Raw genomic sequence first — 27,237 nt, forward strand, 5'->3', positions numbered from 1 at the left:
TTTTAGGCTTTTTTTTAGTTAATTTTTAAGTTTTTCATAATAAAACTAAAAGTAGTTTTCACTTTAATTTATATATAAAGAAAAATAGCAAAAAAAATATAAAAATTGTATAAATCATAGTATATTTTTAGGCTTTTTTTTCGTTAATTTTTAAGTTTTTCATAATAAAAGTAAAAGTAGTTTTCACTTTTAACCCTTGAACCATTGTGTAACTTTATACGTATACATCCCACGATACCCTACAATCACTACTACTATATTTATATCTGCCCCTTTGCCCTAATTACTCATCCGCCCCAATCCAATCACTCTCTCAATTCCCTCCGTCATCGCCACCGTCAATCCACCACCCTTCTCACTCCACCGGCGATGGATCCTCAAGTTCAACAAGCACAGCTAGCGGCAATACTCGGAGCCGATCCAGCGCCGTTCGAAACCCTAATCTCTCACCTCATGTCTTCATCCAACGAGCAACGATCGCAAGCAGAACTTATATTCAATCTATGCAAACAAACCGATCCAAACAGCCTCTTTCTCAAACTCGGCCACATGCTACAACTATCTCCTCATATAGAGGCTCGTGCCATGTCAGCAATTCTGTTACGGAAGCAGTTGACTCAGGATGATTCGTTAGTATGGAACATGTTATCTTCTGATACTCGTTCTTCAATTAAATCTATATTGTTAACTTGTGTGCAGAAAGAAGAGGCTAATTCTATAATGAAGAAGTTGTGTGATACGATTTCGGAGCTTGCTTCGAGTGTTTTACCGGATAACGGTTGGCCCGAGTTGTTACCGTTTATGTTTCAGTGTGTTTCGTCGGATAATCCGAAGCTGCAAGAGTCAGCTTTTTTGATATTTGCTCAATTGTCACAGTACATTGGCGAGACGCTGATTCCGCATATAAAGCATCTGCACGGGGTGTTTTTGCAGTGTTTGACTACTTCTCCGAGTTCGGATGTGCGGATTGCTGCGTTGAGTGCAGTGATTAATTTCATTCAGTTCTTGAGTTCGAGTGATAGAGATAGGTTTCAGGACTTGCTTCCTGCGATGATGACTACGCTTACGGAAGCTTTAAACGGTGGGCAAGAGGCGACTGCGCAAGAGGCGTTGGAGTTGTTGATTGAGTTAGCCGGGACCGAGCCGAGGTTTTTGAGAAGACAATTAGTGGAAGTGGTTGGGTCTATGTTGCAAATAGCGGAAGCGGAGGCGTTAGAAGAGGGGACTAGACATTTAGCGATTGAGTTTGTGATCACTCTAGCGGAAGCTAGAGAAAGAGCGCCTGGTATGATGAGGAAACTTCCGCAGTTTATAAGCAGGTTGTTTGGTATATTGTTGCGTATGCTCTTAGATATTGAGGATGAACCCGCTTGGCATACTGCTGAGAATGAGGATGAGGATGCTGGAGAGTCTAGTAATTATAGTGTCGGTCAAGAGTGTCTTGATCGGTTGGCTATTGCTTTAGGTGGGAATACGATTGTTCCTGTTGCCTCTGAGCAGTTACCGGCTTATTTGGCCGGTACTGAATGGCAGAAACGTCATGCTGCACTTATTTCTCTTGCGCAAATCGCTGAGGGATGTTCAAAGGTGACACTATATGAGCGTAATCTACGCATTACCTGTTATTTGCGCATATTTAATGAACTTTTGAATTTGGTGATGTAGGTAATGATCAAGAATTTGGAGCAAGTGGTGTCGATGGTTTTGAATTCGTTCCAAGATCCTCACCCACGTGTGAGATGGGCTGCAATTAATGCAATTGGGCAATTGGCTACTGACTTAGGGCCAGATTTGCAGGTTCAGTATCACCAAAGAGTGCTTCCAGCTTTAGCCACTGCTATGGATGACTTTCAAAATCCACGAGTTCAGGTTAGTAGTGCTATTTAAGCGTTCATGTTTGTCTTTTTTTTTGTTATTATCTGTTTTGTTGTTAGTATCTATATTATCTTGAATGCCCGGCTATTGGTTTATCTTGTTTGACGCCTTAGATTATAGCATGTATTGCTTTCTTACAAACTGATATGTTGTTGTGCCCGACATAATTTAATAACAAATTGAACTATGCGGTCAATAGCGTGCTATAGCGGTTAGCGGACATCCGATCGCATAGCGGTCCAAATAGTGGTCACTTATAGCGGTGCTAAATGCCACTATTTGACCGCTATTTTGAATCCTGTATAGCAGCCGTAGCACCGCTTTTCTAGGTTTTTTAATTTTGAGGTCAAAAGTTGGGTAAAGCTGAAAGCTCACATAAATCAGTTCTAAGTAAAAGCCCAAACACAAATTAATCCTAGTCCAATCCTAAATCTATTGTGTGCGTCCGGTACGCTTGAGGCCAGAAATAGATTTCATGGCTTATGATTAGATCGTGTTTCAGACATCGACACTTTCATGTTTTGAATTTGATATTACTATTAATATATTTTGCATGATATTACTATGAATTTTGATATTACTATTAATATTAATATTTTTCAAATATAAAAAAATACCGATATACTACCGCTATAACCTATATATCATATAGCGGACCTTGACCGCTATTTGATTTTGGACTGCTAGAACTGCATAGAAATTGAACCATTTATCTCCACTTTCTACTTTCTAATATATTATTCTGTTCTGCAGGCACACGCTGCTTCAGCAGTGCTAAATTTCAGTGAAAACTGCACCCCTGATATCTTAACACCCTATTTGGATGGAATAGTGAGCAAACTGCTTGTATTGCTACAGGTAAATCAGTCGATTTTGCTATTTATACGACTATACGAGCAGAATAATGCCTAAATCTATTTAAAATGAATTAATGATGTTTCTTTTTTTTTTTTGTAGAATGGTAAACAAATGGTACAAGAAGGGGCCTTGACTGCTCTAGCATCAGTTGCTGATTCATCACAGGTAACTTCACATTGAGTATTTAGCTTTTCACGTTAAAACTTTACAATGAATATGTCACTCAGATTTGTTGTTCGTCAATAGGAACACTTCCAAAAATATTATGATGCGGTTATGCCCTATTTAAAAGCTATACTAGTGAATGCGAATGATAAAGCTAATCGTATGCTTCGAGCGAAAGCTATGGAATGCATTAGTTTGGTTGGAATGGCTGTCGGGAAAGAAAAATTTAGAGATGATGCCAAGCAGGTATGTTAGATTTGTTCGTTAACCATTATTCATATTGGAGTAAAATGCCATTTTTGTCCCTAAGGTTTAGCCAGTTTTGCGACTTTTATCCAAAGGTTTGTTTTTCAGCATCTGGATTCAAAAGGTTTGAAATCTTGCCATTTTCATCCGGTTCGTTAACTGTATTCATTTTTCTGCGTTAAGTTAGGGGTATTTCTGTATTTTTTATTTAACTTAAAGGGCAATTCGGTCTTTTCAGGGGTATTCAGTTCTTTTACATAAAGTGAATAAAACCAATTTGCCTTTTAAGTTAGCAAAAGATACGGGATACCCCCGACTTAATGAAGAAAAATGAATGAAGTTAACGAGCTGGATGAAAATGACAAGATTTCAAACCTTTTAGATCCAGATGTGGAAAAACAAACCTTGGGACGAAAGTCGCAAAACTGGTCAAACCTCAGGAACGAAAATGGCATTTTACTCTTTTATATATTAGAAACTATGGGACAAGTACCTTGCCTTTTCTTTTAATTTTCTTAATAACAGTGGTAATGGTTTCTGATTGGTTGGTAAGGTGATGGAAGTGCTCATGTCATTGCAAGGATCTCAAATGGAGACCGATGATCCCACCACCAGTTACATGCTTCAAGTAGGTGTTCTACGGTTCAGAATACACTCATGATGATTTTTATAAAATTTTATTATAAATTAAAAGCCTGTGCTTATCCACCCTTTGTCACACTCTGGTATTTTAGGCGTGGGCCCGGCTATGCAAGTGCCTAGGACAAGACTTCCTCCCATATATGAGTGTTGTCATGCCTCCACTGCTTCAGTCTGCTCAACTCAAACCTGATGTCATCATTACCTCAGCGGATTCAGATAATGAAATTGATGAATCAGACGATGAAAGGTATCGTGTTTTTCTAGTATTGTTACTTTTTATTTCAATAACAGTGTCTTTAGATGTACATTATAAATGTCTTGCAGCATGGAGACGATCACACTTGGTGATAAAAGAATAGGGATCAAGACTAGTGTTCTAGAGGAGAAAGCAACAGCTTGCAACATGTTGTGTTGTTATGCCGATGAGTTGAAGGAGGGTTTTTACCCATGGATTGATCAGGTTATTTTTTTTTTATCTATCTGTTATATGGGTTGTGTTTTGTTTGATAAGATCATAGTTATTGATAGCGAAGATAGTGTTCGCTATTGGGCGCTTCATAGCGTATCACACATACCTTGCAATCTGTTAATTAGTGACTCCATAGTGTGATTATGTCGGGATTATGACGACAAGTTGCGGCTCCGGTGCTGCAATTTTCGCCGGAAACCAGGAAGAAGAAGAGCGGCTGCATTATTTTGCGTTTTAGCCTTTTTAGGGTTAAATAACCTTATGTATTTAACTATTTAACCCCTCATCTTTCTCTAGTTTACATTTAGGGGCTGTTTGGCAACTTCTGAATGGTTAAGCGCTGAACTAGTAAGAGGTCTGAACCATTAAGAGCTAGTATAATGCTTAACCATTCAGAGTCAAATGTCTGACCAATTCAGATTAGAGGTCTTAACCATTCAGACTCAGTGTAATGCTTAACCATTCAGAGGCAAATGTCTGAACCATTCAGACATCTGCTCGCGAAACAAACACTCTGAAGTCTGAACCATTAGGGGTTGAACCAGTAAGAGGTCTGAACCATTAAGAGCTAAACAAACAACACCTTAGTCCCTAAAACTAGTAACTTTTTACATAAAAAGAGTAAAACTAGTTTGTGTATTTAAACATTTAACCCCCTTTATGTTCACTAGTTTACATTTGGTCTTTAAACTTATAAATTTATACATAAAAAAGTATAAAATTAACGTTATATATATAAAATTACAAATAGTTCTTTTTTATTTCTTAAATTTTCTACTACCTTATTGCTAAACACGGCTATTTCGTCGCTATCGCTACGTAGCATATAGGTATTTTGTCGCTATTCGCAATCAATAACTATGTTTAGTACTGAACAAATGTTAATGTATATGCTTAACAGGTTGCCCCAACCTTGGTGCCACTTCTGAAGTTTTATTTCCATGAAGAAGTTCGAAAAGCAGCTGTTTCCGGTATTTATTCTGATTTTCTGACACTGTACATTTTCTTAAATCACTAGCTATACACAACATTTAACGCGATTTATTTATATTTCGTAGCCATGCCTGAGTTGTTGAGGTCTGCAAAGTTAGCCATAGAGAAAGGTTTAGCTCAAGGTCGTAATGAATCTTATATAAAACAGCTCTCTGACTACATAGTCCCCGCTTTGGTTGAAGCTTTGCATAAGGTGATGCAACTTCTATTCATAGAATCATTTTTTCTCTTTTGTATTTCCTGTGTGTGTGAAGAAATGTGCTCACTGTATTGGTTTGTAATGTTGCAGGAACCTGATACGGAAATCTGTGCAAGTATGCTGGATGCTTTAAATGAATGTATACAGGTTGGTTGTTTCTCTTTTTAACGTCTTGTTTTGTTCCCGTTTTTTTCTTTTTCTAATTGAAGATTTCAATTAGTAATGAAGGCTGTAATCGAGCCGAACCAGGTTGAGCTCGAGCTTAAACGAGCCAACTCGGCTCTGCTCGTTTATTTTGTTGAGTTGAAAAGTCGAGCTCGAGGCCGGCTCGTAAAGTGTTCGAGCCGGGACAAATCAAGTCGGCTCGTTAATTTATTTAATTATTTGTTTTATTTTTTTAACTTTTTTACAAATATTGATCACATAAAAAAAAAGAGTAAAGTACACGGATGGTCCTTGTGCTTTACCAAAATTTTGGATTTTATCCCTAGCTTTTCAAAAGTACACAGATGGTCCCTGTGGTTTGCACTTTGTAACACAATTAGTCCCCAACCAACAAATCTAAAGGTTTTAGTAGGTCCAAGTTAGGGGCTAAATGTGTTACAAAATGCAAACCACAGGGACCATCCATATACTTTTGGCAAAGCTGGGGAGTAAATACGTTACAAAGTGCAAACCACAGGGACTATCTGTATACTTTCGGAAAGCTAGGGACCAAATCCAAAATTTTGATAAACCACAGGGGCCATCCGTGTACTTTTCTCAAAAACAAATAATAAAAAAAAGATTACACGTATATCTATATGTATTATATTTATTTTTCTAATACTTTAAAGACCGAAAGGCATATGAAAAGTATAACATGTATAACATATGTTTATTTTCCCATATTTTTATATGTTATTGATTAACTAAACTTAAAACGTCAACACTTCAACCCTCCCACATATATTTTTTTTTTTATTTTAATACATTTAAAATTATAATTTTAAAATAAAATTATTCGAGCCGGCTCACGGGCCGAGCCAACTCGACTCATTGCAAATCGAGCCGAGTTGAGCCGGCTCGTTTACAACCGAGCTTTTTTCGAGTTTTTTTCTGAGCGAGCCACGAGCTTTTTGAACACCCTAATAATCACCATCCATACAGCTTTGAACAGCACATATAGAATGTTAAATTATCTTTAAATTAGTTATATTTTCAACGTGTTCGCAGGTATCTGGACCACTTCTAGATGAAAACCAGGTGAGAAGCATCGTGGACGAGATAAAACAGGTGATCACCGCAAGTTCAAGTAGAAAAACCGAAAGAGCCGAAAGGGCTAAAGCTGAAGATTTTGACGCTGAGGAAGGAGAACTGCTTAAAGAGGAAAACGAGCAAGAAGAAGAAGTCTTTGACCAGGTTCTTATTCAACTTTCAAAACCGACCTAATTTAATATTTTTATTTTATGTTTTTGTAATTTCATGTCTGACTAATGCGTTGTTACAGATTGGTGAAATACTTGGAACATTAATAAAAACATTTAAAGCCTCTTTCCTGCCTTTCTTTGATGAGATGTCGTCGTATTTGATGCCTATGTGGGTAAGTATATGTGTTTATTCTCAATTTCACTAAAACCCTTTTTTAGATATCTGTTCAATGTTTATTCATTTGTCTTTTATTTTAGGGCAAGGACAAAACAGCTGAAGAAAGGAGGATTGCTATTTGCATCTTCGATGATGTGGCAGAGCAATGTCGTGAAGCCGCTCTAAAGTATTACGATACATATCTTCCTTTTCTTCTTGAAGCGTGCAATGACGAGAGTCCAGATGTTCGACAGGTTAGCACAATGAGTCGATGACCGACCAAGATCTTACATCTAATTGTTTTCGTATGACCCGAACCGTAAACTTTTTTTTACTTTTTTTTTTATTTTTATGACTTTAGGCAGCTGTATATGGACTTGGAGTCTGTGCAGAATATGGCGGTTCTGCTATAAAACCACTTGTTGGAGGTAAAATAGTGGGGCCCACATATACCGTTGTCTTTTTCATTATATATTATATAAATATATAATTTGCGTAAACTTTTTCAGAGGCTTTATCAAGGCTAAATGTTGTAATTAGACACCCTAACGCTCTTCAGCCTGAAAATGTTATGGCGTATGATAATGCTGTTTCTGCTTTGGGGAAAATATGTCAGTTTCATCGGGATAGTATCGACTCCACTCAGGTAAGCGTGTGGTTGGTTTTTTTTGTTTTGTAAAAAACGTTGCGATTATGTTCATAGAAATTTATATTACCATATTATAAATTAGGAAGATATTGATGCTTCATGGAATGTACTTCATGCATAAGGAGTCTTTCAAAAATAAATTCTAATTTTTCACTTCTAACCCAATGGTTTATATTTTTTGCATTTTAAGTTTTTTGTTTTTTTTTACTTTTAGCACAAAACTTTTCATCTTTTGCAATTTAACCCCAACACATTTTTATTTTCAACTTTGATCCACGTATTTTTCATCTTTTGCAATTTTTTTGTTTTACGGTTCGTTCTAATTTTGCGAGTAAACACGTCGTAACGTTCTTTTGACTATTTTTTCCCATTTGACAAGACCGTCACAACGCGTTTATTTTCCCTGTTTGACAGGTTCGTCGCAACGCGCGTGGTCTTAGATCGACTTAGTTACTCTTTTCTATTTTTACATTTCAGTCTAATTTCTTCGCATTAATATGTCGCAACTGGCATACGTGGTTCAACGATTTTACGTATGCTTTTCGTTCGGTGTTATTTTTTTTTATTTATTTTGTTTTTACGAGCTTTTCCAGTGTTGTTGGTCGCTTGTAGTTGTGTAGCATTAGTGCTACTTGGCACGGTCTATGCCCCCGCTGCAACGCGAGGGCCCTTAATACTAGTTCTTAATCAAAACTGATTAATGGTTTTATGTATGTTGTTTGTTTGGCAGATTATTCCCGCATGGTTAAGCTGTTTGCCAATTAAAGGAGATCTTATTGAGGCTAAAGTTGTTCACGAACTACTTTGTTCGATGGTGGAAAGGTAAGTGGATACGTAATACGTAATCTCTTTTTTGGGTCTCTTTTTATTTTCTATTTCACTTTTATAATCTTTTTGTAGTACTTTTAATAAACGCTGCTGATTGTACTACAGGTCAGACATGGAACTTCTGGGCCCCAACAATCAATATGTGCCCAAAATAGTTTCGGTATTTGCTGAGGTTAGTTGCGTTCTAATAGTTAGTTCTCTTTCTCAGTTATCTTTTATCAAATGTGCCAACACGTTAATATGATATGTTTGGTCACTAAAGGGTCAAACAGTAAAATGAAAAGAATCTTTTTAAAAGGGCGGATGTTAAATTGGATTGAACGGGTCAAAAGTCGTCCAAACTCCAAAGTGTATTTGTAATGCTTTAAGCCTCTTTAAGTTATTGAGTAAGGTACACGGATGGTCCTTGTGGTTTACCAAAATTTTGGATTTGGTCCGTAGCTTTCGAAAAGTACACGGATGGTCCCTAGCCAACAAATCTAAAGGTTTCAGCATGTCCAAGTTAGGACTAAATGCGTTACTAAGTGCAAATCACAAGGACCATGTGGTTTTAGCATGTCCAAGTTAGGGACTAAATGCGTTACAAAGTGCAAACCACAGGGACCATCTATGTAACTTTTGGTAAAGTTGGGGACTTAATGCGTTACGAAGTCCAAACACAAGGACCATCAGTGTACTTTCGGAAAGATAGGGACCAAATCCAGAATTTTGGTAAACCACATGAATCATTTGTGTACTTTACTCTTTGTTATTCACTCAAAGAATTAGACTATTTTTTAAGTAAGAAGGTATTTTTTAACTGTATTTGACACACTAATTGTTTATTAATAAAAACTAAATTTTGCACAAAAAATGTGGATCAGTTCGCTTTATCCGACCCGTTACCCATCCCACCCGACCTTCCCTGCTTGTTACCTTTGTCAACCGTGCTTATTGGAGTATTTATGTCATATGCGACACAACACAACTAATACCGACTTATGTTTACTTTTTTGACCTTAACATATACGGCTGAAATAATATTCGTTTTTTATTGTAAACTTTTATGGTATGTGTAGATTCTTTGTGCTGGAAAGGATCTTGCAACAGAACAAACAATTAACCGAATAGTCAACCTACTGAGACAACTTCAACAAACGCTGCCACCCGCCACCTTTGCATCAACATGGGCATCCCTGCAGCCACAGCAGCAACTTGCGATACAATCCGTCCTTACATCTTAAACATCATCATTCATCATATACATATACACACAAGAAGCTTCTAGAAACATCCGCTTCTCGCTCTTTGTGGAAATTGGTGTTGGTTTTTTAAGCGAGTCACCCATTCTTTGCGACATAAGATCATTTTTTCAGCGTGATGTCATGCAACAACCTCGGATGGGTTGTTTGGTTGGTTGGTTGAGTGTGAACAAAATGGGAAGAAAAGTTGTTTGATATTTGATTTTGTATATTGGTACTATTTTCGGGTCGGGTTCGTGTTGTTTGGGTCAGTCTGTCGCCAAGAGTTGTTTTAGGAAAGCAACTTTGGTTGGAGTTTTGGGTGGTTCATTATTTTTGATATGTTGTGACATAAATTCATTAACTTATTAATTTGGTGTTTAAAACTGAATATTTATGTTTATTTGATAAAAACAAGCATAGTGTTTTTTTTTAACTAATGTTGATGGCTATTTTTTGTTTGTTTACATTTAATGGTTTTAAAGATCAATGTCTAATCATGATCGGAATTTATTTTAAGCGAAAAACTATGAGAGTTGTACTATAAATAGTTGCTAGTAAATTTCATGAAAGTTAAACAAAGAGCGAGGTAAATGGGTAGGTACCATTTATATGTGTTAAAGTTAAAGGTATAAATATTTTTATGATTTCTTTTGGAATACTTATTATATAGTTATATGTTATTTACATATTTATAAATTTAGTCAACGGTAACAATTGACTAATTAAAGTGACACCAACTAGTGATGAGAACTGTACCCGTTCGATATTGAAGCGGTACCAATACCGAAAGTACTGGTATTGAAAAACAGAAAAAGTGAGTACCGATACTGGTATTTATCAGTGTTTTACCTGTAAATACCGATACTGTACCGGTACCAAATGCTCGTCCCTAATTTTAACTATACCCTTGTATATAGGTGTAGGGCTGTAACGAACTGTACGAACACTAACGAGATGTTTTGTTCGTGTTCATTCATTAAGGAAAGGAATATGCTCACGAACGGTTCACGAACACAAACGAACATGGATAAAATCTGCGAAGACAACGGTGGCTAGAGGTGGATGGTGAGAGGAAGCAACGCTAGACCTTGAAGTCCTAATATTTGAATGAAGGTCTATAGTATATTTATATGTGAGAGCATTCACAATGAAACCTTTATTTTTATGTGAGTGTAACCTCTCTATTTTTTAAAGTGGTTGTAAATGGTTTTCAGCAAAGAAAAGAGAAAAATGAGAAAAAATTACTATTCAACACTAATTATACTATAGTTTAACATCTCAATTTTTTTAAAAACTACTCTTTATTTTCTCTATCACATTCATTTACTTATTCATAAACTTAAGGATGGGGAGCATTCACCACCAAAACAACACAATCTGATGACATATATGCAATTTCGCAGCTAACTGTCAGAACTAGAACTACAGACATCAGCGTCAGTGTTCCCAACCTACCCGCACAATTGTCTCTCTCCTCTCCTTTCCTCTCCTCTCCACACACAAACACAATTCTCTCTCTCTCTCTCTCTCTCTCTCCACATAACACTGGCCCATACGTCTTAATGGTATCAGAGCCAGACCTCGGAGTGGTGGCCTGGAGACTGGCCCATACGTCTCAATGGTATCAGAGCCAGACCTCGGAGTGGTGGCCTGGAGAGAGCCAGCTGTGACCAACGTGGTCGTGACCAATGAGGCTCATAGTGGTGGCTTGGAAAGAGCCAGCTGTGACCAACGAGGACGTTGGCCCTTAAACAGGGTCAATTGTTATGGAGTAATACCATTCCAAGATATAAGACTTGTCCCACATTAATTATATAGGCAACTTTACATACCAAATGCACTCTCTCACCAACAAAACTAGTTTTTGTGTTAAGTTCTCTTGCCACCCGACTAGACCCCGTCCACTCTTACTTTTAAACCAACCAAAGAAAGATAAATAAAGAGAAGGATATGAAACGAATATTAAAAAAAAAAAAAAAAAAGTGAATCCACCGTCTGATGTGGATCCCAGTGTCCATCTCCTTTATATTCTCCCAGTCCAACACGAGTCATCCCATCCATCATCAACACAAACAACAAAGATTCTTCCTTTATCCATCTCCTCTGCTCTGGTAACAATAATAATAATCATCATCTTCTTTTTACCATATTCATATCCTTAATTCCTATAATATAATATCATATATATATGCACCCACTTCATCTTCAATTTGCATATGATTGATGATTGATTACCCACTTTTTTTTTTTTTTTTTTTTTGTATGCTTCTTGATTTCTGATCTATCCTTTTGTTTCATTCATGGGTTTGTAATTGGGTTTATGTTATCTCTTCTTAATCCCACCTTAAAAAGATAATCTTGATTCATACCATTTTATTTGATCACTTAATTTATTCTTCACTTCTTGTGGATTTAGTTTTATACACTGTTTTTCTTTTAGGGTTTCTGCTATTATTTTTAAAACTGTATTATTTGTGCTTAGAATTGCACATCTTTTAAGTTGGAGTAAATTACAAAAATCGCCCTTAATGTATGTCACTTGTTGCAAACTGTGTTCTTTGTCTTCAATAATTACAGAAAACGTACTCGATGTTTGCAAACCCTTGCAAGTTATATCCTTTAGCCCTAACTCAGTTAATTTTTAATGGTTAAATCTGACCAAATGAGGGTATTTTTTGTGGTTAAATCTGACCAAATGAGAGTAAAATGACCAAAATACCCTCATGTGGGGTCCATTTGGTCAGATTTAACCATTAAAAATTAACTGAGTTAGGGCTAAAGGACATAACTTGCAAGGGTTTGCAAACATCGAGTACATTTTCTGTAGTTATTGAAGATAAAGGACACAATTTGCAATAAATGACATATATTAAGGTCTATTTTTGTAATTTACTCTTTAAGTTGTATAATCTTTTGTCTTAAATATTAATAATAGCACCCATTAAGAAAGTGGTCAATGTTTTGACTTTTTAAGTGTTATATGAATTATCTGTTGGCTTCATTGTTGACCATAGTGAATTTTAGGTGGAGAAAACTTGTTCTGTTTTTTTTTTTTTTTATGACTTTTGATCCCACCTTGAAAAGATAACATTAATGCCATTTTATTTTGCCATTTTATTTGATCAGTTAATTTCTTGCTCTTGTGGATTATTTAGTTTTATAAGGTGTGTGTTTTTCTTTTAGGGTTTTTGCAAAATTTTTAAAAACTGTAGTGTTGATGCAGCAATTTTTATGTTTTAAGATGTTAAGACCGTGGGGTATGGTGGGGCGGGGGTTTGGGGCATGGGTTGACACGTGGACTTCGAGGGGCACCGCTGGTCAGTTGCATGTTGGGTCGGTATGGCGGGGCGTGGCTAGCCCGCGTGGGTTGGCCACGTGTTATAATTTTTTTTCAATTATTATAAAAATACACACAAAATTAAAAAAAAAAAAAAAAAAAAAGCCTAGCCACCTATAGCCTAGCCAACCCAGCCAATGAGAGCCGGCCACGGAAGACCGCTAGGCCCGCCCAACGCCCAGGCTGAAACCCCCGCCCAAGGGGCCACGCCGAAACCCAAGCACACCTGGGGTGGTGATTTGGGCGTTTGTACAACGCCCCAACCCCCGCCCCATACCCCATAGTCTAATAGTACCTAGCATTTATGTGAACTCTGTACAGTTAATTGCTACCCTCATCAAGAAAGTGGTCAATGTTTGACTTTTAAGTATCATATGACTTATCTGTTGACTTGACAGTTGACCAGTGTGAATTTCAAGTTGTCAAAGCTTGTTTTTTTTTAAAGGTTAACTTCATTCACAACACCGAACCCGAAAACCGGGCCGGAAAACAAAACAACCAAAAATTACATACTCACAAATTTACACCAGTCCCCCCATTCAAAATCCCCTTTTTTCGCTCTATATTTGTACCAGAAAAAACTAACAATTCTAACTTCACAAAAAATATCCTCCACACTACTCCTAATACCGTTGAACCTCACATTGTTCCTAGCCTTCCAAAGCAGCCAACATGTCGTCAACACAATACCTTGAAGAGCCTCGCGGACCGCCTTTCTATTATCCCCCACATTATGTATCTCAATCAAATCCCTGAAAGAGAAAACGAAGAATCTCGGAATACGGCACCAAAGGCTAACCTTCTCCCAAACGCTCAAGGAAAACGGACAGGCCGAAAAAATGTGGGATACCGTCTCCAAATCCTCCCCACAAAGACTACACATGTCATTGATCACTAGCATACCCCTTCTACCGAGAGCGTCGCACGTAGGTATCCTATTCAAATCGGCTCGCCATGCGAATATGTTGCACTTTTTGGGGACCCACTTGCACCAATCCATCACGTAACGGCTGCTATAATCACGCGAAGAGGAAATGAGATACTTAACAGCCGCGACCGAAAAGTTCTTCGACCCATTTCCCAACCAAGACCACCTATCCTCACCCGAAGCAAGCGAAACAGAGCCCAAGGCAGCGGATAACACCTGCCATTCCGATAATTCCTGGCTAGTTTCCGGGTCGTGTCTCCAGAGCCAAAGCCCTTCCCCATCCAGACGATCCCGCACACTACACGTCTTCACCATCTCAAGCTTGAAAAGATTAGGGAACTTCTCCTTTAATGGAACATCATCCAGCCAAGGATCCAGCCAAAAAAGGATTTTGTTTCCACTTTTTACTTCCCCTTTGAAGAACTTCCGAAGCGACAGATTGCCAATAACCGGCCGTCTAAAAACCGACACGATGTTGTTCCAAACTCCACCGAGAGATTTCTTCAACGGCAAGAAATCCCAAGCCGACCCGCCGACGTGGAAAGCGTTCACGACCTTCACCCATAAACTATCTTGCTCATTCTTGTACCTCCACCCCCATTTGGATAAAAAGGCAACATTGACGTCACTGAGACGTTGGAGCCCTAGTCCTCCCGAGTCAAGCGGCGAGGCCACCCGATCCCACGCTACCCAATGGACCTTTTTGACCTCCGAGGACCCACCCCACAAGAACTTTCTAATCAAAGCTTCCAAATCCTTCACTACCTTGGCCGGAGCTCTATAAAGAGAAAAATAATAATTCGGCAAGCTTTCGAGAACCGAGCGAATCAAAGTAACTCTTCCGCCGATAGATAGCAACGAGGCTTTCCATAAAGTAAGCCGCTTTTCCAACGAGTCGAAAACCGGTCTCCAATTCTCAACGCGATTCATATTCGCCCCCACATTTAATCCGAGAAATTTAAACGGGAAAGCGTCCGCACTACACCCAATAACGCCTGCCATATCATTAACCTCATTAGGACGTATCCCGACCCCGTACAAATTGGACTTCAAGAGATTAATCTTTAACCCCGAGCAAAGATGAAAACATCTCAATATTCTAACCACATTCGTAATGTTACTTCTACACCACTCTCCCAAGATAACCGCGTCATCCGCATAAAATAAGTGAGACACGACCGGGCCATCATTCGGAAGGCAAACCCCTTTTATAATCTCCAGATTGCACGCCTTCCTAATCATGCATGAAAGAGCTTCCATCACGATTACAAAAAGGAATGGAGACAACGGATCACCTTGACGCATGCCTTTAAAACACTTAAACTCGAACGTAGGCGCACCATTAACCAGGACCGAAGCACTAGCAGATGATACAACCCCCTTGATCCAATTCTTCCACTTATCCGAAAACCCCATCTGGGAGAGAAGGTCGATGATAAAATTCCAATTAATATTGTCGTAAGCCTTCTCAAAGTCGATCTTGAGGAAAAAAAGTTTGTCCTTAGATTTTTTTGCCCAATTCAAAATCTCGTTGACAATAAGAGGCCCATCTAAGATCAATCTTCCACCAATGAATGCGGACTGTGAAAAAGAAATGACTTTATCCAACACCTTCTTTAGCCTGTTCGCCAGAACTTTAGAAATAACTTTATTGACCAAACCCACCAAACTAATAGGACGGAAATCATTGAGACCAATCGGATCATTGACCTTAGGAATCAAGGCTATGAAGGACGAACCGCAACCCGGATTAATAGCACCAGTAGAGTAGAACTCCTCCATAATATCCACGAAATCAGCTTCTAGCAAATTCCAAAACCGCTTAACGAACCGAAAGTTCACTCCATCGGGTCCCGGAGCCCGATCATCCCCACAACCGAAAACCGCGGCTTTTATCTCTTCTACACTGAACCGAGCGTCTAACATCGAAGCGTCGGATTCAGACACACGCTTGAGATCAGAACATACCAAACGGGGCCGGGCAACACATTCTTCGACAAACTTGGATCTGAAGAACCTGAATACCTCCTTTTTAACCAACGAGGGCTTAGAAACCCACACCCCGTTTACGTCTAGGCCATGAATAGAGTTTGAAGCCTTTCTACAATTGATCATAGTATGGAAATACCTCGAATTTTCATCCCCATCCTTTGCCCATTTAATCCTAGACCTTTGTCTCATATCGCTTGATTTCCGCTCCTCTTCCTCTTTAAGGACTTTCTTGCATTCAAGAAGCGTCCATTCCTCTTCTTCAGATAGATCCCTGACTTCCATTACCGACTGAATATGCTCAAGATCCGATTGAGCCAGCGAAACCGATTCTGACTCTTTCTTCAGCATCTCATCCCTCCAGATTTTTAGATCGGCCCTGAGAATTCCCAACCTACGCACAAGCCGGACATCCGGCGGCCCAACACACCCAGGGTCCTTGCCCAAAGCAGAGACCACAGTCTCTTGAAAACCGGGCCTGTCAAACCAAGAATCAAAAAGACGAAACGGCCTGGGGCCGAAATTCACCAAAGAGGTTTTGAGAATAATCGGTCGATGGTCCGACAAGAAAGTAGGCACAGCTTCAACCTTAGCGTCCGGCCAAACATTAAAGAAACCCATGTTTACCAAGAATCTATCCAGTTTGCTAAGTTTCTTGCCATTCGACGATTCGTAAGTGAACTTCCACCCACTCATGCTATACTCGATCAGCCCAGACTCAAAAACAAAACTATTGAAGTTATTGGCACATGTCTGTTTGAACCCACAATTCCTCTTCTCCTCCCGATATCGGACTGCATTGAAATCCCCTGTGGCCATCCAAAGCCCATCTGAATTCGAAATAACCTGAGAAAGCTCATTCCAAAGAATTTGCTTAGCTAAGACACTTTGCGGAGCATACACGTTGACGATGTTAAGGTTCTCGCCTCTACCCACAAGATTACCACATAAACACATATAGTTTCTGTTTTTAATAACATTCATTACCCGAAAAACGGATGAATCCCAAACACAAACCAATCCGCCAGAAAGCCCAACCGAGCCAACAAAATCAAACTCAAAATTCTTACTTCCCCAGAAACCCATCACATCCTCCGCTGTAACCACTTCTCTTTTGGTTTCTTGAAAAGCCATGAAGCAAATACCATTTTTCAATCTCAAATCCTTCACCCACCTCTGTTTTTCCACACCCCCGAGACCACGCAAATTAAAAGACAAGAAATTCATATCTTCACCACATTAATACCTGTTGAACCGAGAATATTGAGAGCCTGATCCGACATCTGACCGAATTCCATTCCGACTTGTGCACCTATCTCAATGGTGGCATTAATCTCCTCCTCCGCTGTAGAAACCCGGTCACGAGAAGACTGTCCGACCTGATTATCTTCCGGCCTCGAGACATCCGCCTGCTGATCCTTAGCCTGAGCACTTACATTCAAATCCAAATGAACCCTAGGTGAAGACGTGAACCCCACAAACCCGAACCCAGGTTCCTCTTCCTTTTCAAGACTCCTGGGCCTTTTTTTTGGTCTCTCAACCACTGACGCTGCTTCCTTAGGCCCACTGGACTGGGCTTTAGTAGAATTCTGGCCCAACATCCTCCTCCTAATTGGCCCTCTTTTATTCCCTCCTACCCCCACCTCAAATCCCCCATTACCTCCTGGCCCCACCAACGAGGGACCCAGCCGACTAGGCACATCATTGCCTGACAAATTCTCAACATTCTCAAAAAAGTCAGCCGCCACCTTTTCTCTCTCCTCATACCTTGGAGACATGCATGAATGGGAACCTGCACCAACATTAATCGGCGACTCCTCAGCTGGCATCTCGAACTCCGACGACTGTAACCCTTCCATCTCCCCCGAACCGGAGCCCGAGTCATCGCCCGGAGAGACCTCCGGCGACAAAATTTCCACCCCATCTGTATCCACGTCCTTCTCCACACTATCAGGAACCCAAACATCCGAGTCTTCTTCCACCCAAATACGGAACACCTTGTCCTTCCATCTTAGCGAAACCATCTCTTTGATCCTACCTGGGTTACCAACCAGAACACCCACCCTTACCATAGACAAATCCAGATCCTCCTCATGCAGCTTCGGCACATGCAAAAGCTTACCGAATGATTCCCCGATCATACCCAAAACCACCGGGTCCAACAGATGAAGAGGGATTCCACACAACTTCAACCATGCTACGCGTTCGAGAGGAAGGGTCTGACCCGACCAGAAATCCAGCTTGGAGAACCAGGGTCCCCAAACCTTCTTATCTTCCATGAACATCCTTGCCGACTCCACATCAGAAAATGAGATAAGCAGAGACAAACCACCCAAGTATTGCAAGTTCGCGACCGAAATCTTAGCGATCCTCAGCAGCTTATCAAAATCAACCAGGGTTTCGAGATCCACCGTTCTACCCACCAAAGCCGTACCGAACAAGTCATTGAACGCCCCCGTTTTATCCGGCACCACGATTGACTTTTCACTACCCCTAAAATCCTCCTCCGTGCCAGCATGCTTAGAACTGGAACCAAAAGAGTTGGAATGCCCCACTACCTCTCTATAACTCCTCACATCCCTGAGGTTGTTAATGTTCCCTCCAGTAAACGCCTTGTTACCCGTATTTCTCGTCTCATACTTCTTTGCCGGTTGATCCGCATACCCACCGTTATTCTCCGCCGCGAACCTAGCCACGTTAATCTTAAGTTTAAAGTCGCCCATCTTAACTCCCCCGAAACTTTTCAGAAACTCCGGCAAATCTCTAACGTCTTTGAACGAAGCAAAACCAAACCTGCATCCATTAAGCTTGTTACTTTTGATTTTCAAGATATGGGTTTGTGAAAAAAAAGTTTTTTTTTTTTTTTCTAATTTATTATTACTACTATTAAGACAGGTGAAATACGGCTCTTCGCAAGTATTTGTTTGGATTGAGGTTTCAAGAACATGTCTGGTGGAGAGGTTAGAAACGTATCACCCGGAGATATACAAATGGTAAAGTTTTTGAGCCACATGTAAAAGATATCATATTTTTGTACATTGAAATGTAATTAAAGCGTTATAAATTATTATCGTGCGGTTTCAGGTTCAAAATCTCATAGAACAGTGTCTGCCATATTATATGACTCAGAAACAAGTCATAGACATTATCTATCAGCAAGAGAAGATAGAGCCGAGCTTTACCAAGCTTGGTATGTAATTCACGACTTCTTTATATAACTTTTCATGTGTATGTAATGTTTGTTTACGCCAATTCAATAATTTTTTTTTTTTTTTTTTTTTTTAATATAGTTTGGCAGAAACTTGAAGAGCAAAATCAAGAATTTTTTAAGGGATACCATTTGAGGTTGATGGTGAAAGATCAAATAATGGAATTTAATAAGCTTCTTGATAGACAGGCTGCATTGATGCAACAATTGGGCCCGGCCGGAGTCAATTTTCGAGCTCAGTCTAATGGATCTCATCTGCCACCAAGTAAGTGTTTTTAGGCTTAAATTTCACTTAACAATGATCAGTTTTGAAATATATTTATATACATGTGTGTGTACGGTAGGGATCCTAAGAGAACCAATAGTTATTTAAGAACTTTAAGAACTTATGTGGACCACTCATTCCTTTTTATCTTAAGAATTAGAATATAAATAAGAGTTAACTGCCATTTTCGTCCCTATGGTTTGGTGGAAATTGCCACCTCAGTCCAAAAAAAAAAAAAATTGCGCCAGTTCCGTCCTCAACATTTTTGAAACGTGCCACTTCAGTCCAAAAAGATAACGCGCCGTTAAAAACGTTGAGGACGGAACTCGCGCAAGGCGTTATCTTTTTGGACTGAAGTGGCACGTTTCAAAAATGTTGAGTACAGAACTGACGCTTTTTTTTTTTTTTTGGATTGAAGTGGCATTTTTCACCAAGCCACAAGGACGAAAATGGCAGTTAACTCTATAAATAAAAAGGTCATAATGGTAAAGTCTAAATTTTTTTCTCTCTAATTAATTATTTAATTGCATTATCTCTCATGTCTTCTCTCTCCAGTTAAATAATTTGTTTATTTTTATCAAACTCTGTTCATTACACGTATGTACATATATGTACATTATCAAACAATGCTCAGAACAACCAGCTTCTTCAAATGTACATATATGTATTATATCAAGCCATGTTAAAACAATCTGGGTTTTTTTTAATGTACATATATATACAAGCTCTGATAATCACGTAAGATGTTAACTTTTGCTTTAATTTTAAAAAAAGTTATAGCAATACCGTACTCAAATTAAAGCGAATAAAATGATCATTTTTTTGGTGTAGTTTTTTATTATTTTTTTTTAAAATCAACTTATGGAAAAAGTTGCAGCCGTTCAAAAATTGTGGGGGTACTAGCCGTTTAAATATGTGGTGGTGGGGGGGGGGGGGTGTATCTTAAAAATTGATTGTGATATGGATTGATCAGAATCAGAAAAATCATCATCATCATCATACTCGGTAAATCCCATCAATAGCAAAGCTAAGATAGGGTCTGAGGAGGGAGGGTAAGATGTAGACAGCCTTACCTCTACCCCGTAGGAATAGAGAGGCTGCTTCCAGTGAGACCCCCGGCTCGATTGTAGTTTTGCATCAAGCCTTGGACACAAGGCACATAACACTCAACAATCGGGACAAAGGGCGATTAGTGCATGTACCCTTTTGTCTTTCGGCTATCAACGCTACGACATGATGCATGATTAACCATCCCCCTCTTTTAACGTTATTTTCACGAAATTAGTAAAATAACGTTAAAATTAGTGCGCACTTTCACTTTGTCTCTAAATAATCAGAATCATATCATCTCTGAATAATAAGATAACCAATATCATATTCTCTTGCTTTTTTCCAGTGCGTCAGAATTCAACATGTTACGCACCCGAAAACACTAGTATTCCACTGAAGACCGAAAACATTTCCACCTTCTCAAGAGGATTCGACAACTGTGGACTACCAATACCCTCGGGGGACTTGCAACCTCATTCTAGAAGGATTAACGCTCCACCAAATATGTTGTTGGCCCACGTTGGAAGAACAAACGGTGTCTTGGTGAAAAACGAATCAAGTTATTTGGGAAATAACTCAAGGTTTATGTATGGAACCAATGGGAATGTTCTAGAACCACAGCCCGCAATCGGTAATGCTTCCGCTTCGTCTTTTAGTTGTCTGGAATCTGACCCGCATCAGTTGAATGGATCACTTCTTAATGATGGTTCTTTGTACGGTTTGTTGGGTCCTATGCCGCAGAACTATGGGTTGTCGGACTCGACCCCCGACTTCACCAATAGCTCTGGTACGTCACTCATTTTCCTCATCCTTTTTACATATAGTTAAATATAATATATGTAGGGGTGAGCAGAAAACCGAAAAGAAACCGAAAAACCAAACCGGAGAAAAACTGAACCGCACAAAAAACAGAACTGAAATTTATGGTTCAGTTACGGTTTTGCATTTTATGAAAATTGAAAAAACCGAACCCAACAACCGAAAGTAACATTTTTTAATGTTTGTTATATGTTGATTTAGAAATTATTAGTTTTATTCTTGAATATTAAATATTTATAATAAAAATATTAACATGTTTATTTATCTTTGAATTGATTTATCCATTGCCTAAAAGACACAAAAAAGTTAACATAAAAAATAAATGATTTTCAAAGTATTAAAAAAGAAAATGTCTTACTAAAAACTTTGGAGAAACATAAAAAAAGATTAGAAGTTAGGTTTATGTGAACGATATTAGTTAAAAAAGTTAAACATAATAACTTAAATGTAACATCTAAGAAAGATTAATAAATCTTGGTTTATACTTTTTTAATTTCGAATCTTATGTAATTTTGTTCCAAAAACCGAACCGAACCGTTGCTTAAACCAAAAAAAACGAAACCGGACGGTTTTCAATTTCGGAGAAACATAAAAAAAAAGATTAGAAGTTAGGTTTATGTGAACGATATTAATTAAAATGGTTAAACATAATTACTTAAATGTAACATCTAAGAAAGATTAATAAATCTTGGTTTATACTTTTTTAATTTCGAATCTTATGTAATTTTGTTCCAAAAACCAAACCGAACCGTTGCTTAAACCGAAAAAACCTAAACCGAACGGTTTTCAATGACCAAAAATCGAACATTTCGGTTACGATTTTGGTTTTACCATAAAACCGAACCGAACCGTGCACACCCCTACATATATGCGTATGAAATAATACCTGAAATGTTTTTAGCTAAAAGGGGACATGTAAAAAGAAGTTGGTAAAAATAAATGGATCATTAGTATAATAATTTTTTTCATGATTAACACATTAATTATTTTCTTAAGAGTTAATTGCCCGGATGGTCCCTGTGGTTTCACGTTTTTTCACGTTTAGTCCCCACCTTTTGAAAATAGCAGGTATGCTCCCTATGGTTTGTTATTTTGTTACTCGGATAGTCCCCTGAGTAGATGTCAGTTAGTTTGGAAATAGCAGGTATGCTCCCTATGGTTTGTCATTTTGTTACTCGGATAGTCCCCTGAGTAAATTTCAGGGGACTATCCGAGTAACAAAATGACAAACCATAGGGAGCATACCTGCTATTTCCAAAAGGTGGGGACTAAACGTGAAAAAACGTGAAACCACAGGGACCATCCGGGCAATTAACTCTTTTCTTAATAATGTACAAAAAAATGTTTGCTTGACCCGATATGGCCCGTACGAAAACCGACTCATTTCAACTAAACCCGTTTTAACCCATCATGCGACATCTGCATATAGCCGTTTGTATTTATTAATAACAATTTTTTTTGTTAATTTTTAGACATGCTAGAGAACTTCTCTCGGTCTGCTTTTCTATCATCCGATAGAGACAGTTTCCTGGACTCTCATAGTAGTACCGTAGAGCATCAAGGTAGGGTTTTTTTTTGTGTCGAAAGATTTTTTTTTTTTATTTTAAGAGTAAAGTACACGGATGGTCCCTATGGTTTTCCAAAATTTTGGATTTGGTCCCTAGTTTTCCAAAAGCATACAGATGGTTCCTGCGGTTTGCACTTTGTAACGCATTTAGTCCCCATCTTTTCCAAAAGTACATGGATGGTCCATGTGGTTTGCACTTTGTAACGCATTCAGTCCCTAACGTAACGTGGACCTCCTGAAACCTTTAGATTTGTTGGCTGGGGACTAAATGTGTTACAAAGTGCTATCCGTGTACTTTTACAAAAGCTAGGGACCAAATCCAAAGTTTTGGTAAACCACAGGGACCATCCGTGTACTTTACTCTAATTTTAGACAGTTACTAACATCAACGTTGTCCGTCAGGAGAAAATAAGAGATTGGACATTCCAGAAAACTTAAGTTTTGACGATTTTGGCAGCGAATCGTAGAACAATCAAACGGTAATATTCTTGTTCTTCATTTATAAACATTTGTATTTTTAGAAAGTGAATATTAGAACAATCAAATATTCAATTGACATTGTTATATCATTGTTCTTGTAGAATCTTTGTAAATAGCTTGATTGTGGGAGGCTTCAAGTGTTGTAGATTGGTGTGTGCAATGAAGAGGTAAACGTTAATTTAAGACGCTTGTTTATTTTACAATTATAGGCGTTAGGAACATAGTTATTAAAGCGAGCGCCCAGGCGCAAATAAAGCCCCGGGCCCAACAAATCGCCCTGAGTGCGCCTCACGCCTTTAATAACTATGCTTCAAGTCATAGTTATTAAAGTGAGCGCCCAGGCGCAAATAAAGCCACGAGCCCAACAAATCGCCTTGAGTGCGCCTCACGCCTTTAATAACTATGGTTAGGAATATATTTTAAGGGGTTAAAATGTTAAATATCAAGTGATTTGATATAAAGTTAACGTTATTAACATGGAACGCCATGAATATCTTCACCAACCCCATGTTCGGATTGTCGTAAATATATGAAAATGATCGTTTGATCGCTATAAATTTCGTTTCGTAGAAGATTATATGTTTTTGTCTTTGTCTTTTGTAGCTGATTGTCTTTATAAACAGTTTGGAAGAGTAAAGTACACCGATGGTCCCTGTGGTTTACCAAAATATTGGATTTGGTCCCTAACTTTCTAAAAGTACATGGATGGTCCTTGTGGTTTGCACTATGTATCGCATTTAGTCCCCAATCAACAAATCTAAAGGTTTTAGCATGTTCAAGTTAGAGACTAAATGCATTATAAAGTTTAGAGTAAAGTACACGAATGGTCCCCGTGGTTTACCAAAACTTTGAATTTGGTCCCTAGCTTTCCAAAATTACTCAGATGGTCCCTATAGTCTGCACTTTGTAACGCATTTAGTCCCCGGCCAACAAATCTTAAGGTTTTAGCATGTCCAAGTTAGGGACTAAATGCATTACGAAGTGCAGACTATAGGGACCATGCATGTACTTTTGGAAAAATTTGAGGACTACATATGTTACAAAGTACAAACTACAGGGACCATCAGTGTACTTTCCGAAAGTTAGGGACCAAATCTAAATATTTTGGTAAACCACAGGGACCATCCCTGTACTTTACTCTAAAGTTTAAACCACAGGGACCATCCATGTACTTTTGGAAAAAGCTAGGGACTAAATGCGTTACAAAGTGCAAACCACAAGAACCATCTATTTACTTTTTGATGTTAGGGACCAAATCCAAAATTTTGGAGACTATCCGCTTACTTTACTCCAGTTTGGAATAAACAACTTCAAATTCCTAATTCAAAACGGATTATTTTTCATAAATAATTACAACAGTAACGGTAAAGTTTAGAAATAAATCCACATGATAAAAACTAAAAACTAAGGTAGGGTCTGAGGAGGGTAGATGTAGACAGCCTTACCTCTACTCCGTAGGAATAGAGAGGCTGCTTCCAGTGAGACCCCTGGCTCGGTTGTAGTTTTGTATCAAGCCTTGGACCTAAGACACATAACACTCAGACAATCGGGACAGAGACTGATTGGTGCATATACCCCAGTGTCTTTCAGCTGTCAACGTCACCACATGATGCATGATTAACTATCCACCGCTTTTAACGTTATTTTCACGAGATTAGTAAAATAACGTTAAAGTTAGTATCATTTCACTTTTGCCCCCCGAGCGCCCACACATATATTTATTATATGTGCATACCGCAAGTGGGGCATTTAAAAACTAAAACCCATGAAGTATATAATATTCATGATCTTCAGCAACATTAGTCTTTTTCAAGAGCTGCAAGATCTTCAAGGGATTAACAACACGCGACATATTTTCCATGTGTCGGGTCACATTTAGTCATCACGCGTGCAGGCTCAAAAACAGCGTTTGTAATCTCAGGTACACGACAGCAGTTCATGGTATTTTTTCGGCTGATATCACAGGGGCATATGAGGAAAGCATTAAATGAACACGTACCGGACAAGATTTGTTAAAACTCTGTTAGTTGCTCCATCATCAATTGTTGTAATGAAGCTGGTTATAATATGATATTATTTGAGAGATGAGGAATATTAAAGGTAGAAAGTAAACAGCTTATTTAGATTTGTTTACATCTTAGCTCATCCAAATTTCATGACACTTGTAGCAAAATATATTATGTAATTTTAGTTTGTTTATATAACCATTTTATATCAGGCATTTACATTTCAAGATATAACAACAACCATACCCAGTAAATCCTACAAATAACAACGCTACTTATAGGGTCTGGGGATGGTGGGATGTTGACAGACCTTGCCTCTATCCTTAGGGATAGAGAGGTTGCTTTCAGAGAGACCCTCGGCACTAAAACGAACAACATACCAATACATCAAGTCAAAGAATATAGGAATAAGAAGTCACCGATACCAAGAAAATCATCAGTGATATATTTAAATTTCAAGATAAGTTGTCAAAAAGATAATATGAAATACAAAATATGATAATGTGACTATGTGAGTTCACATAAATGAAAGAGATATTCGGTGTGTACTATTTGTCTATTTGAGAGAACTAGAGTGATACCTGTAATTCGCGACGGGCATTCGGTTGGTAACAGTTTAATTTGAGACGGTATTGCTACCGAAAGAAAACCGAAAAAGTGTAAAACAATTATAAATTTATATATGTAAAAAAATTATTTATGATGTTCCTTTTTTTTAATTTTACCTGTCATGTAATGTGATGAAGTAATTAATTTTTTTTCTCAATCAAATTTCAGGCCAAATCTAAAATTTTCTCATCTACATTTTTTTTAAAGGTGTGAATTATTCGTGAATGTCAGAAGATTTAGCATACGATGTCTTAACTGGGTTCGCGCTAGAGAGCCCACTCGCACAATAGATCCCTAATTTAAACCCCTCAGTGAGAAACCCCTGTCACCCACACTCAAACTTGAGACCTGAAGGGGAAAACTCACTCGGGCCCACCATAGGTGAAACTTAACTACCCGTAACCACCACTAGAGCACTAGTGATGGCAAAAAAATAGGGATTAAAGAGTACATACTAGAAGGAAAAAAATCCATTAATGGAAATCCAGGACGTCTGAAATGATCATGTCAAAAGTCAGTTGACGACGAAGATGTGGTAACAAAGGCGGATGCAGAAGCACTTTTGGTGAGTGAATAAAGTGGGCTTGAGCTATCATGTCTGGTCAGGATCGTTCCACTCTTACATGAACTTTAATAAATTTATCATTTTGAGTTATTAACGTATTTTCTGTTACATGATTTTTATGGGTTTCGTTTATGTGCCAATGCTTCAGGTAAGTTATTTTTATCTACGCTTCGACGTGAATTTTTGTAACGTTATTATGAAGGTTTTTTAAACCATTCAGTTTTTTACAATCGCCCGACGCTCATCTCTAAATACACAATTGTGACGTGTTTTTTTATCTACTTTAAACGGACATGTTGTAATGTGCGGCCATCGTATTTTTCTTTATATACATTCTAGTGCAAATTTTGTTTGAATAAGTTGGCTCTCGTATACAACGAGATAACTTTTCTGTGATTTTCGAATATACCGTCGCCGCGTGGTTTTTTATAATCACATTCGCGATTTACTTGTTTTTATCTACGTTTCAAATTCGTCGCAAAGTGTGAGTGATACTCACTAGTTTTCATATATTTCACATTTTTATTTATTATCAGATTTTGTTGTACATCAGATTTATCCCCTTCTTTATAAGAATATAAAAAGTTTATGTATGTTAGGAACGGCAAATTCACTCAAATGCCAAGTTGTTATTTTGTAATATCCCAATTTTGACATTTTCATATTCTTATAGATGATTAAATTGTTATTTTGTAATATAC

The 27,237-nt window shown here is 38.2% G+C and overlaps 2 protein-coding genes across 3 annotated transcripts; both read left to right on the forward strand.

The window, feature by feature from the left end:
- The first annotated feature begins 262 nt into the window (after positions 1-262).
- Positions 263-10,146, forward strand: LOC110898778 (importin-5). The gene is made up of 19 exons (XM_022145623.2): positions 263-1,587; positions 1,666-1,869; positions 2,629-2,733; positions 2,833-2,898; positions 2,980-3,144; positions 3,698-3,772; positions 3,879-4,033; positions 4,111-4,246; positions 5,157-5,226; positions 5,314-5,441; positions 5,538-5,594; positions 6,663-6,848; positions 6,937-7,029; positions 7,115-7,267; positions 7,375-7,441; positions 7,523-7,659; positions 8,393-8,484; positions 8,596-8,662; positions 9,549-10,146. Exons 1-19 carry the CDS (start codon positions 370-372, stop codon positions 9,711-9,713), a joined length of 3,339 nt encoding a protein of 1,112 aa, XP_022001315.1. The 5' UTR covers positions 263-369; the 3' UTR covers positions 9,714-10,146.
- A 1,540-nt stretch (positions 10,147-11,686) lies between these two features.
- Positions 11,687-25,573, forward strand: LOC110898777. Of its 2 annotated transcripts, none has more exons than XM_022145620.2 (9): positions 11,687-11,824; positions 18,859-18,960; positions 19,052-19,157; positions 19,258-19,440; positions 20,837-21,277; positions 22,782-22,871; positions 23,279-23,355; positions 23,458-23,523; positions 25,278-25,560. In XM_022145620.2, the coding sequence occupies exons 2-7, from the start codon at positions 18,913-18,915 to the stop codon at positions 23,341-23,343; spliced, it is 933 nt and encodes a 310-aa protein (XP_022001312.1). In that variant the 5' UTR covers positions 11,687-11,824; positions 18,859-18,912; the 3' UTR covers positions 23,344-23,355; positions 23,458-23,523; positions 25,278-25,560. The 2 variants fall into 2 exon arrangements, with proteins under 2 accessions (XP_022001312.1, XP_022001313.1); XM_022145621.2 differs by having other exon boundaries at positions 11,688-11,824; positions 18,863-18,960; positions 25,278-25,573.
- The last annotated feature ends 1,664 nt before the right edge of the window (positions 25,574-27,237 follow it).

The sequence above is a fragment of the Helianthus annuus genome, chromosome 13 (assembly GCF_002127325.2).
Source record: "Helianthus annuus cultivar XRQ/B chromosome 13, HanXRQr2.0-SUNRISE, whole genome shotgun sequence".
NCBI classification, from domain to species: Eukaryota; Viridiplantae; Streptophyta; class Magnoliopsida; order Asterales; family Asteraceae; genus Helianthus; species Helianthus annuus.

Excerpts from the sequence above, each read along its gene's own strand:
- LOC110898778 (XM_022145623.2), top strand. The coding sequence starts at position 370 with ATGGATCCTCAAGTTCAACAAGCACAGCTAGCGGCAATACTCGGAGCC. Across the intron at positions 1,588-1,665 it reads TCGCTGAGGGATGTTCAAAG|GTAATGATCAAGAATTTGGA; the intron begins GTGACACTATAT and ends TTGGTGATGTAG. Across the intron at positions 3,145-3,697 it reads TTAGAGATGATGCCAAGCAG|GTGATGGAAGTGCTCATGTC; the intron begins GTATGTTAGATT and ends TTGGTTGGTAAG.
- LOC110898777 (XM_022145620.2), top strand. The coding sequence starts at position 18,913 with ATGTCTGGTGGAGAGGTTAGAAACGTATCACCCGGAGATATACAAATG. Across the intron at positions 18,961-19,051 it reads CACCCGGAGATATACAAATG|GTTCAAAATCTCATAGAACA; the intron begins GTAAAGTTTTTG and ends GTGCGGTTTCAG. Across the intron at positions 22,872-23,278 it reads TAGTACCGTAGAGCATCAAG|GAGAAAATAAGAGATTGGAC; the intron begins GTAGGGTTTTTT and ends GTTGTCCGTCAG.